At 51.2% G+C, this 12891-nt stretch overlaps 1 protein-coding gene across 6 annotated transcripts in view; it reads left to right on the top strand.

Annotated features, from left to right (window-relative positions):
• The window catches only part of Tpcn1 (two pore channel 1), a 54522-nt gene that overhangs the window by 2287 nt on the left and 39344 nt on the right, over nt 1–12891 (top strand). For 5 of the 6 annotated variants that reach the window (XR_387566.4, XR_003955646.1, XM_011248201.3 and 2 more), the window contains exon 2: nt 964–1207. Coding sequence is in view for 4 of the 6 variants with exons in the window: in XM_011248201.3 (XP_011246503.1) it covers nt 1096–1207 (112 nt within the window). In the remaining 2 variants the exon portion in view is untranslated. Of the gene's footprint in view, nt 1–963; nt 1208–6811; nt 6913–12891 lie in introns of those variants that run through there. The other variant, XM_030254514.1, reaches the window with a different exon arrangement.

Below are 12891 nucleotides of genomic sequence, written 5' to 3'. Positions count from 1 at the left end.
GAACACACTCTGGCTGGCCTCTAACTCACAGAGATCCACCTGCCTCTGCCTCTGAGTGCTCAGATTAAAGGCATGCACCATCACAACAGACTCTGATTTTCATTTGTTGAGACTGTCTCTTATAAGTCAGGCTGGCCTTGAGCTCAATATATAGCCAAGGCTAGCCTTGAACTAGGACCTTCCTGCCTCAGGTCTCCCAAGTGCTGGAATTACAAGCCTGGGTCAGCATACCTGGTCTTACCTTCTTCATAGTTGGTGTGCCTTTATCTCCATAACTCTTATTCATCCTCTCCTCTCCTCTCCTCTCCTCTCCTCTCCTCTCCTCTCCTCTCCTCTCCTCTCCTCTCCTCTCCCCTCCCCTCCCCTCCCCTCCCCTCCCCCTCCCCCTCCCCCTCCCCCTCCCCCTCTTCTTCTTCTTCTTCTTCTTCTTCTTCTTCTTCTTCTTCTTCTTCTTCTTCTTCTTCTTCTTCTTCTCCTCTCTCTCCTTTCTCCCTCACCTTCTCTCTCTCTCTGTAAGTACACTTACTATATACAGTTCAACTGTCCTTAAACTATGTCACTCTCCTGCCTCAACCTCCCAATCATAGCAGATGTGGCAATTCCTAACTTTTTTTTTTTTTTTAATGTTGAAACACAGTGGCAGTGTGGGCTGTGGCTTACCAGGTAGAGTGAGGTCTAGCACACAGCCCTGGGTTCAGGCCCCAGTTCCCTATAAACCAGGTGTGATGCACAGTTGTAATCCCAGCAGAGGCAGGGGGATCAGATGTTCAAAGTCATCCTTTACTTCATAGCAACTTTGAAACCAGTGTGGGCTGCTCCAGTTGCATGGCCATCGCTGATGCCAGATCCAGAACACGTTCATCAGTAACGATTATGTTTTAATCATTACCTTTCTTTCTTTCTTTCTTTCCTTCTTTCTTTTTTTTTCTTTTCTTTTCTTATTTTAATTTTTTTATCCTTCAGACCTTAGAAGATGCCTCTGATGGAACAGGCTCTGGGAAGCTTCCCCGGCCCCGTGGCTTTGAACAGGAGCTCAAGCCGGAGGCAGTTTAAAGCCCTGGCCGTTGTATCCTGAGGACCGCAGGTCAGGAGAAGATGGCTGTAAGTTTAGATGACGATGTGCCGCTCATCCTGACCTTGGACGAGGCTGAGAGTGCTCCGCTGCCTCCTTCGAACAGCCTGGGCCAAGAGCAGCTGCCCAGCAAAAGTAAGCCTGTGGGCAGGTGGGCGGGGCGACCTGCAGGTGGGCGGGGCGACTCCGAGCTTGTCTGTTCAGAGAGTGAGAGATGGTGGGTGGGCTTCCGTCTCCATGAGAGAAGAACAGCCCCTGTGACCCATCTCAAGTGTGACACAGACCTTGCACCTAGTGTGACTGATGTGGGTGTCTGATGCTGCAGCCCAGCTGTGTAGTGCGTTTGGGGTCCCTCACTTCTGACACAGCTTTGACCCTGTGCCAGGAGACCTCAGGCAGGCCTCTCTTCCTTGCCTCAATCCTTGTTAATGAAAACGTCTCTGTGGGTCTCCACTGAAGCCGGTAGTGGAGACAAGCTTGCTTCTCTCTGCCATCTCAGGATGGGGTGGAGGGCGGCGAGCTTTGTGGTGTATTGATCGGGGCTTTGGGGTTTCACATTGTCTTTCTGGGAATCGAAGCCTGCTACAGAGTAAACCCCGAGAGTGGGGGTGAGCTGTCCCGTGTTTTTAAGTGTCTTTCTGGCAGAGGGAGAGGCCTTAAAACCCTTCCTGGTCCCCATCCCGAAACCATCTCCTCATTTGTTCAGGACGATGGTTCAGGAGAGGCTTAAAATAACTTGCCTTTGCAGAGGGTCCTGAGAAGTTAGGGAGCAGGGCTTCAGGGCTTCCCGGTGAGTGCAGACAGCCTTCCAGGATGGAGGGTCAAAGGATACCACAAGCCCACAGGGGAAGATGCTATGGACCAAGCAGCATTGAGCCTGGCACCCCCATCTCCTTTGTCCACAAAGAATACAGTTGGGCTTTGAGGATCTCGGAGGCTTCCTGGAATGAAGGAGAGCAATGTTCCAGGGTGAGGATGCTGGATAACCTTGACTCCCTACAAACCACCGATGCTTCCCCCCTCATGCTCACTGCTATCCCAAGTGGCTGTGCTGGGTGGTCACAGAGGATCAGTCAGGGAAGAAAGACCCATTTCCCCTAAGGGATGTGCAGGTCTGTAGAACCCTGGCTCTGACTCGCCATCTTAACTAGCTTTCTTTCTAAGAGCTCCTCCACGGAAGGCAGTTTTACAAAGGAGGAAACTTGAGGGTCAGAGAGGTTCAGTAAGTTTCCCAAGGTCACACAGCAAGCTAGTGAGTGAGAGGAAAGATTTGAACTCAGGCCTGTCTTGACTAAAGTTTCTTCCCTTCTTCCTTTTTTCTTCCTAGTCCATGTCCTCCTCCCTCTCCTTCCCCCTCCTCCATTTTTCTTCACCAGCTCTTAACACACATGGGTGGAGGAGGCCCTTAGGGTTGGCTGTTATTTTTATTTGAGTTCATTTATTTGCCGTCTTGAGGTTTCAACCCAAGGCTTGGCAGAAGCCAAGCTTGTCTTGTGACTTCAAGACAGTTATTGCTACCTATTTTATAGAGGAGGAAATGACCTCAGAGAGGGGAGCTAACTTGGCCAGGGTCATACAGCCAGTGGGCAGAGCCCCCTCTGTTTGTTCCTCCCATACCACTGTGGAGCTAGCTGCTCTGGGGGAGAGAGAGGCAAATGAGTCAGCTTCAGGGGACTCCCCTTCAGCATCTCTGTCATCTGCAAAAGGGAATGGACTGAATGGGGTAGGGTGGCCTGCTCGTGCCTGCCATGAGGCGGGTCCATTTCTAAATGGGAACTTTGGCTGTCTTCAAGACTTCGATCTCTCCAGAGTGCCTGGGGTTGGGACAGGATCCTGTTCTCCCATGCCAGGAAATTTCTGAGAGCCACCCAGTTCTGTACCAGGAGCAGGCCTTCTGCTCCCGGGGCCACCAGGGAGGCCACCAGATCTTGCTGAAGTCTGTTGCCGATTCTCGCTTCAGAACAGAAAACACAACATCCCTTGCCACAGAGCCTTGTGTTTTCTGCTCAGGACACTCTTGCCTCGGTATCCCCCTCTCACACTGTTACAGGGAGCTTTCTAAAAGCTCTGAGGAAGAAGCGTCCCTCATAGCTGGCTGAAAGCCAGGGCCTCTCTGAGGACAGATATTGTCTTAGTCGTGGTTTCTATGGCTGGGACAAAACACCATAACCAAAAGCAACTTGGGGTGGGAAAGGTTTCTTCTTAGGTTTCTAGGTAGCACCCATAATGGGAGGAACTTAAGGCAGGGACCTGGAGGCAGGCACTGATGCAGAGGCCATGGAGGGGTGCTGCTTACTGGCTTGCTCCTCATGGCTTGCTCTGCCTGCTTTCTTATAGATCCCAGGATCACCAGCCCAGGGATGGCTCAATGGGCGGGGCCCTCTGTTGTGTCAACCACTAATTAAGAAAATATACTGCACCAAATAAATAAATAAATAAATAAATAAAACAAAAAAAGAAAAAGAAAATATATTGCAGTCGGGCATTGGTGGCACACACCTTTGATCCCAGCACTTGGGAGGCAGAGGCAGGCGGATTTCTGAGTTCAAAGCTAGCCAGGTCTACAGAGTGAGTTCCAGGACAGCCAGGGCTACACAGAGAACCATGTCTCAAAAACCCCCCAAAAATTTACATATATATATATATATATATACTGCAGACATCCTACAGGGCAGTCTGATAGGCAGCATTTTTTCTCAAGTGAGATTCCCTCTTCTAAAAGGACTCTAGTTTAGCTCCAGTTGATATAGGAGACCCACAGACCTTTGTCCAGGCGGAGCTATTTCATGCTTACATGTTTTGATTTTCACATTGTCCTGAGGTCCCCTACTGTCAATGGGAGCCACACCCAACCTAGCAATTTCCTGTCCTAAAACTGTTTGGGGACCGTCCTTTCCCTCCATGGTGGACTCAAGCAGTTTTGCTCAGTGTCCCTTGCCTTCTTTCCTGCCTGGTCCTGATTCTAGGGATAGCCCATGGCGTCAGCCTGCCTCCAGTCCGGTGAGTCTCCAGTGCTGTGTTGAGCCCGGGCTTTGGTCCGGCAGTCTGTCCGGAAGACATTCCTGAGCCTTCTTCATTTGCTCGAGGATTCCAGTTGGAGCTGAAAATTCCTCCTGCTCACATGGTCCTTTGGGAATCTTGTCAGCCTCCCTCTAGAGAGAGTTAATGAGTCACTTTGCTGCTGTCCGGGGCAGGCAGGGAGAGATAGCCACCTGTGGTAATGATTCAGCCATCCGGTCACCTTCTGGGCCCTGACTTCCATTCATCTTTGGACCTCTCAGCTCAGTGCCTACAGGAGCAGGGACTTCTCAGGGCGTGATGTGACAGAAATGAACTGAGCTGATTTTCTGGGGCCTGGAAGCTGGTTGGTGTGGCTGACAAATGGCTCTTGTCAGATGTGAGTGACATTCTGCCTTGCCTAGAACCAGTGGCTTGGGTCTCTTCTATCCCAATAATACCTTATGGTCCCGGAGACCCCCCAGGCCGCGGTCGACGGTGGCTGCAAACCCCTAGGTTTTAGCTCATTTACCTCTAAAGATCCCATCTTGAAACCTATGCGCCATATTGAGAGACTCTGGGAGTCAGCATGTCAACATGGGGATTTGCTTCATCATTCGACTACTTCGTTTTGTTTTCCTGTGCGTGCATGTGTCTGTGCCGTAGCACCCGTGTGGAGGTCAGAGGACAACAGCCCGTAAGACTCGGTTCTGTCCACTGTGTGCATCGCTGGAACAGACTCTGGTCATCAGACGTGGTGGTCAGGGCCTTTACCCACTGGGCCGTCTCCACTCCACAGTCCTGGGAGGGGAGAGAGGGGTTTGAGACTGGGTCTCTCTGGGGTTGCCAAGGCTGATTTGGGAACTCAAAATCTTCCGGGGGCCTCCCTTGAGTTACAGGGGATCAGTCTCACGTGGTCTTTGAGGCCCACAGTTCTTGTAACCTTTTCTCCACTGCCCACCCCCCACCCCACCCCCCCCACCCCCCGCCCCGACTTCCTGTGGCGCCTTCAGTGTGGATTTTATGTAAGAACTCTAACATCTTTGGCTCTAAGGGCGGCTAGTGAGATGCTACTCACGGGCAGAAGGGTGTCAGGCTGATGATAAAGGAGGTGAGGTATTTAAAACAGAGAGAAGAACCTTTAAAAGGGTCCTGGGGCTGACGGTGACAGAGTGGTTAGAGACAACCAATAATCCGCATGCATTCGGGACAGTGATCTCGGCTGCGTGTCCATGCCAGTCCATACAGTGGGTGTGCCCAGAGGCTCCTGGCAATTCACATCAGGATTTGCTCCCTCCCACCCCATCCCCCCCTTAAGCTCACACATGTGTTTTTTGGTGAAGAACGGACTAGGGACGTGAGGACGGCTGTAACACGGTCTCCTGGCTGTTTTGGTGTGGCACTGGTGACACTGTTGTATTTTCTAGGTGGCAAGCTGGTCAGGGATGGGACCTAAGGGGAGAGAGAAGAGAGTCTTGGTAGTCAGGCCTTGGGCACTGTGCTATCTCTATCTATCTATCTATCTATCTATCTATCTATCTATCTATCTATCTATCTATCTATCTTTCTATCTATCTATCTATCTATAGCACATATAGCACAATGGATACACATATACATTGTACCCACAGGGGCCTGTGTGTGACACTCAGGCTCCTTCTCTAGAGACTTCATACGGTGCCAGGTATCATCTAGATGACCAGACTTGCTGGCCTCAAGCGGATGCGGCCGAGAGGAGCTGAGAAGGTGTGGCGGGACCATTCTGGAAAGATGGTCAGCTCAATGGTCCCTCCTGCAGAAGTCTCACTGTATAGCTCTTTCTTGGGCCAGACGTTCTAGCATGCTCGTCAAAGAGCCGAGGACACCAGGAGCCTTCCATGACCTTTGTAGCCGGAGCGGTGGGGTGGCTGTGTGGGTTCCGGAGTCCGTTCCTAGCTGAGGACATAACTGGCTTCGACAAGCTGCAGCATCCTAGGGTTCTTACAGTATCCCAGGCATGGGGGTAGAGGGGGGGGCGGGGACTTGGTGAAGTGCTACAGATCACATGGTCAGTGCGTGGCCAGCTACAACGTAGGTAGGTGATGAGGCTCTTTCGAGGACCGTCTGCAGTGTGTGAGGCATGCGCCCCTATCTCCTCACTCCCCACCCCAGCAGGTGCCTGCCACCACACAGGGACACCGAGGCAGCATAGCGGTTGGAAACCAAGAACAATTAAGTTTCCACCACCTCCCACTTGGCCTGGCCACCTGGCCACCTGGCCCTGCCAGAGTCATTCCTCTGGCTTTTACAGGGCTCTACCAAGGCAGAGTGCCGGGTGTCGCCAGATTGTCGGTGGTACCAATTAAAATGAGCGAGCACCCAGCCTGCTGAGATGGAGCCTCATAATAGAGACTCAAAGCCTCGTGTTTCCTGGCCCTCCGCATCTTCATGGGGGGATCCTGTCTGTTGCCTCAGGGCCCCCTGCCACGAAACGCCATCTCTCCCTCTGCACGGAGAAAAGCCACCGCATCTAAATGGCAGGCACAGCAGCTGGGTGCGGGACCGGCACCTGCTGCCCTGTTCCGCCAGTCACCCGAAGGAGGTCTGAGATCATATGTGCTCTGGAAGTATTTTATGAGCCAGAACAGTTGACTTCCCAGCCTCCCAGTCAGGGAGGGGAGGAGGGACATGGGGAGCAGCCAGAGGATTTACTGTGCTGTTGATCTGGTGGTTTCTGGCCTCCGTGTCTCCTGGGATTGTCTTGAGTAACAACGCGAGGCCCCTGGAGGAAACCCCACGCATGCCCTTACAGAAGGGAACCAAGACCGAAGCGTTGGGGCCCTTCATGCTCAGGGACCTGAGGGGTAGGTAGCTCTTCCTTCTGATCTCGGCTGAGCGGATTCCCTGACGTGGCCACTCTCTGGCTTAAACTCCTCTCCCGCTGCCCAGTCAGTCTAAGTGAGAAAGTTCACAGAAAAGTCACAGTGAGCTGCCACTGTGGGGCGGCTCCCGGGACGCGGTGCGCACGTCCCCTGTGGCATCGTGACCCCGCAGACATCTAGGTCAGTACTTTCAAGATCCTCCCACTGGGAGGAATCTGAGGTTTTCAGAGGTAGTAACCTGTATCATAAAGTTACACTGGTACACTTGGATCCAAGCATTCTAGCTCTGTGCCTCCATCAGGGAGTGAAGGTTGAGGGGGCAGGATTGGGGGTGGGGGTGGGGAAGGGGTGTCTCACCCCCCCACAAGTTGGTTTCTAGCTTCGGTTTTCCAAACCGAAGTGTGTGCTGTTCCACAGAGTTGGCTGGCCTCCAAGGCAGCGTTCCCTGTTGTCAGACTGGCCTCCCTGGTGGTGTTTTGTTGTACAAGGTCTGTGGGATCACCAAAACCCCAGCTTCCTGTCTTCAGTGAGCCACGGCTTCCTCCTCCGTGTACTCTCCCCCACACCTGCCATCACCACCATCCCCTCCACACTAGAGCCTCTGGGTTTGTTTTGGCTATGAAAAGAGGATGTGTCAGGAACCAAGATTAAGGAGCAGGAAAGGGAGAACCAGGGAGGATGCGCTTGGAGTGTGTGGGGGATGGGGGGGGGGGTAGCTGCAGGCCATGTGGATCCCAGATGTTGGATCCCTGTGGCAGGCCATCAATATGGAGACCAGTTGGGAGATGCCCCAGACTGGGGGCCCACTGGCGATCATGTCTTTGGTTCCTGAGACCCTTGATCTTGTTTGCTTTCTGTCAGGGTGTGTAGCTGGTGTTGGACGTCTTGGGCGGGGCGTACTTGTGTGTTTGTATAATTCAGGCCCGGAAGGCTGAGGCAGGTGGATCATTTACGTTAAACCCAGAAAGTGTAGTTCTGAACTCTGGGGGCTTTGGTGATTGAAGGAGCAGCCTTGGACATGCTAACACATGTGCTCTCCGCAGGGGCAGCTGCCACCTTGCTCTGTCCCCCAGTCATCACAGGGTCACAGGCTGCCACTGCCAGAGCCGCCTAAGGACGTCTTAACACCGTCTGCGTCCTCACGCTAGCTCACTTCTGCAGATCACATCAAGTCAAGGAAAACTGTGCCCACATGGCCAGCCACCTGTCCTGGTGTGAGGTCACCTCCCCTGGGTGTCATTCAGGGAGCATCAGAACCGGTTGAGGCAGGCTTAGCCTGTCAGGCAGAAAATGGAGAGGGCAGAAGGGCCAGTTTCTGGCCTCCCTGGCTTCAGGCCATCTTCTTTCTTTACCACTTTTTGGTTCTCGTGCTACAGCTCCAACCCCCGAACCCCACATCTGCCACAGGGGTGCAGCACCGAGCCACACCCCTCTCTCAGTGACTTGCCTTAGCTGATAACAAGAGTTTACTATTTCACTTTTAGCTTTGCCCTTTTTTTTTTTGACAGTGCTAAGAATTATGGCCTCAGCCATGCTAGCTGAGGACTCTGTCACTGAGCTACAACCCCAGCCTAAAGGTGTTTATGTGTACACATGTGTTCTGTCTTTGACTTTGGAATAGGTAGTGGAGATTCAAGAAGTGACACGTTTAAACAAATAATTGTGTGGGAACTGGAGAGGTGGCTTAGTGGTTAGGAGCACAGGTTGCTCTGACAGAGGACCTGGGGTTCTGTTCCCAGGACCTTCATTAGGCAGCTCACAGTCACCTGTAACTACAGTTCCAGGGCAAACTGGCACTCTCTTTTGGTCTCCATAGGTACCTGCACTCACATGGTGCATATGCTGTCAAGCAGGTGCACACACACACACACACACACACACACACACACACACAAATAAATGATGCTTTAAAACATTTTTTTTTAATGTAATGATTTGTTGTCTGGCCCTTCTTAAACCTTTGCCATCTTTGTAAGCTAAGCAGGTAGCACATTCTAATGGCTGGCTCATCTGTCTTTAGGAGGTTGCAGAAAATGACCTGTGGAGGTGTTGATAGGCCGGGGAGCATGTGATGGACCCGTTTTGTTGCGTGTAGTTTTGCTACTGTTAGGAATCACAAAGTACATATTTTTGGAGGTAGAGGGTTGTCAGAGGGGTCGCGACCCACAGGTTCAGAGTCAACACCCTAGCGCTAAGGTGGAGTGTGCCCCACATTTTAAAGGGATAGCGAACAGGAAGTGAAAGTCTGTTCCCAAGAAGGAGCCAGAGAGAGCGCTATCCTGTTGTGGTTGAGTGACACGGCAGTGTTTTAATTACTGGGTGGGGTGGGGTGGGGAGCCAGGATTCTGACGGTGCCTTGCCTCCACCCCAGGCCTGTACTGAGATGTGGAAAGAACACCAGAGTGATAGAGAAGGCCACAGGAGCCTCAGGCAGGGGCTGTTGTCATGCTGCAGGGCTCTGAAGGTTCACCCCATCTGCCTCCAGAAAGGTGCTGAAAATGAGTGACAGGACCAGGTGGGGGCCGGGGGCGTGGCCAAGCGTGTACAAGGCCCTGGGTTCAATCCCAACCAGCCACAAACGGGGAGGGGAGTGGGGGAAGGAGGAAATGACATCATGGCAGCGGTCCAGGACACCACAGTGCCTGTTTGATTGGGCTCGGTGTGTAAGGGGCACCTGGGTAGTCAAGTAGGCCTTGTGCTTGTTCCAACCCGAGCCTTAACCTTCTGAAACCCCAGTCTCCCACATTCTTGCATGTGCCTGGTGCCTTAAGCACAGAGTTTATAGCCCTTGCAGTGAGTTCTGATTGTCCCACTGTGGTAGGAGGCGTTAGAGCACAGGGAGACATCGCTCAGTTAGAGGGAGCCGGATTTGTTCAGGTGTCTGGGTGAGCAAGGTCAGGGCTTCTCAGACTGTTTCTACTTATAACTCCTTCTTTTTTTTTTTTTTTTAATTAGGTATTTATTTCATTTACATTTCCAATGCTATTCCATATAACTCCTTCTTTAAAAATTTTTTTATAAAGGTTTATTTATTTTATTTATGTGAGTACACTGTAGCTGTTTTCAGACACACCAGAAAAGGGTGTCAGATCCCATGACGGATGGTTGTGAGCCACCATGTGGTTGCTGGGAATTGAACTCAGGACCTCTGGGAGAGCAGCCAGTGCTGTAAACCGCTGAGCCATCTCACCAAACCAAGAAATGTATTTTAAAACAATTCTTCGGTATATATAATTTCACCATTTATTAAAGATGAAGGCAGATTTGCATCCTAAGTGGGAATGATGTGGCTGTTTGCTTTCACATGCAGGGTCAAATCCTGGCCGAGTACTTGATGCCGCAGGATTCAGGGACTCCGTTTCCTAGAGCCGATCAATATTTGGAGTTGATAGCCATTACTGAGAACATTGCTCTGCATAATTACCTAGGGCACAGAGGCAGGAGCACGTTTAGGCTCCTCTCAGACAGTTGAAAGTTCTGTCCTAATCCCAAAACAGAATTGATTTAGTGATTTTTTTTTCCTTTTTTAAATTTTTTTTTTTTTTGTTTTTTGTTTTTTTTTTTTTTTGGTTTTTTGAGACAGGGTTTCTCTGTATACCTCTGGCTATCTTGGAACTCACTCTGTAGACCAGGCTGGCCTCGAACTCAGAAATCCGCCTGCCTCTGCCTCCCGAGTGCTGGGATTAAAGGCGTACGCCACCACGCCCGGCCCTTTTTTAAATTTAAGAAACCCAAGTTAGTAACTCAACCGTCAGTGTTTAAAATCAAATGTTCAAACAATCCAAAGATATATGCTGGAGAATGACGATAGGAAAAGACTTTAGAGTCTTTGTTTTTCATAACTAAACCCCTGTCTTCAGTCAGGGTCACCACCACAGTTTTAAAAAGTGGGATCTGGGGGTGGGGGAGGGTATGGAGGACTTTTGGGATAGCATTGGGAATGTAAATGAGGAAAATACCTAATAAAAAATATTTTTTAAAAAAGTGGGATCTGGGGAGGGGAGGGTTCACGGCTGGGATGAGGGGCCAGCCCTCTCTGGCAGGGGATAGCACGTATAGACAGAGGAAGGGTGATATAGGCTTTGGGACAGGGCGGGGAAGGGCAAAGGGTGTAGAATGTGGGGTGAGCCTGGGCTCTGGGGTCAGATCAGCTGGGTGTGAGTCCAGCACCTGGCCAGCACGTCTCTCAGCTTGGGTCCCCTTATTCATAAAGACGCTGTCCTGAGGTTGAAATGAAAGGCTTCCAGAGTCTCAGCTTACAGAGAGGCCGTCCTGCCGTGAAGTGCCTGAGCTGTGAAGTGTGGTCGGTGGAGTTGTCGTATGATGATATAATAGATGACCGTCCCATGGTGTGGGTTGGTCTTGGAGATGCTCTGTCCATGTGATGAAGGCAGAGCTGGGTTTGGCGGTTGGTTTACTCTCTGGTTCAGGCTCCCCAGCATCCCCTGAGCTTCCCTCAGGGCCACGTGCAGCATACCACCTTGCTTATCTACACAGCCCGGATGCCTAACACCCTCCTGCTTCAGAGGTACTAGGAAACATCTGGACCAGGAAAAGCTTGCAGGACTATCCCGGCCACTGTGCCCTGGCCAGGGAGGTACTTAGATTAGTCCACCCTGGCAGCAGGAGGCAGGGGCAGGAAGTGAGAGCTGACCTCGCCACCCTCCCATGCCCTTCCTCATCCCATCCGCCCAGATCCAGATCACAGAGGCCTTTAAGTCCAGGCCCACTGTCTCAAGGACCTGCTGTGTCCCGCTTTCCACCCAGCTCCCAAGCCTCCATCCTGACCAGAGATGGGCAAGTGTCCCACTGCTCAGTGGGGTGGCTTTGATCTTCACAAAGCAGAAACCCGCTTTTGGATGGCTTCTCTTTGAGGTGTGATGCAGGGAATAGCATGGTTTCTCCGTGGAAGACCCCACTATAATTGAGGGAACTTTCTGGAGATATTTGCAGGGCATCCCGGTCTCCATTAGGTTATGGCACTGGCCAGTCCTCCCTCATTCTCTGCAGGAGTCAACCTTGCTCCTTGGCTGGAGAACAAGTAAAGGAGCTACAAGTGAAATGGCATTCACACCACCTAATGACAGTCTCCTCATCCACTGTCATTGCCCACATTGACTTTACAGGCAGGCATCCCCACTCATACAATGTGGGATTGGCTCCCGTTCTTTCTGCAGTCAAACCTGTGGAGATGTGGTATAGCTGGTCTTCGCTACTTTGTGGGTTCTTCTTTTTCCCATCTTTTATCTAACCTGGTTTCACACCCCCTATTACTAGATGAGAGAGAGAGAGATCTGTGAATTTAACTTTTTTCTTCTTGTTTCTTCTTTGAACAGGACTACTAACAAACCCCAACCAACCCCTTGGAATGACCAACAACCCACCCTGCCAATGGGGGGCCCTAGCATTTATACACACTTTGAAAGTTCCCAGAATTCCAAATGTCACATAATTGCAGAAACTATCGGCAGCTGGTAGAACCACGCCTCTGCTAGAGAACAAGGCTGCTGTGGACAGTCCAAAGCAGCCCTATATCCCCACATCTGGAATTAAAACAGAAACACATTCTTATCTCTCTCTCTCTCTCTCTCTCTCTCTGTCTCTCTCTCTGTCTGTGTGTGTGTGTGTGTGTGTGTGTGTGTGTGTGTGTGTGTGTGTGTGTTTTAAGAAATCAAAATTCCAGAATTCTCACTACAATGTGGGAGAAAGGCCTCTACCCTCTACCCCAGGGCCTTTTCCTTTAGCAAACACTTGTGAGCCACCTTGGCCAGGTGACAGAGAAGGAACTGGTGGTGACCCCAGGGCCTTGTTCTGGCTGCTTTAGGCTAAGTATCTGCTCCAGTTCTAGGACATTCCATTAATAGAGTTCAAAGCCAGCCTGGTCTACAGCTTTGAGACCTTATCTCAGAACAAACAGAAGAGAAGGAGAAGAGAAGTTGAGGTTGGCAGGTCCTCAGGGAA

Source organism: Mus musculus, chromosome 5 (genome assembly GCF_000001635.26).
Source record: "Mus musculus strain C57BL/6J chromosome 5, GRCm38.p6 C57BL/6J".
Classification (NCBI taxonomy): domain Eukaryota; kingdom Metazoa; phylum Chordata; class Mammalia; order Rodentia; family Muridae; genus Mus; species Mus musculus.
Note: the sequence above shows the minus strand (reverse complement) of the source record. Positions and strands in the feature narration are given on the sequence as shown.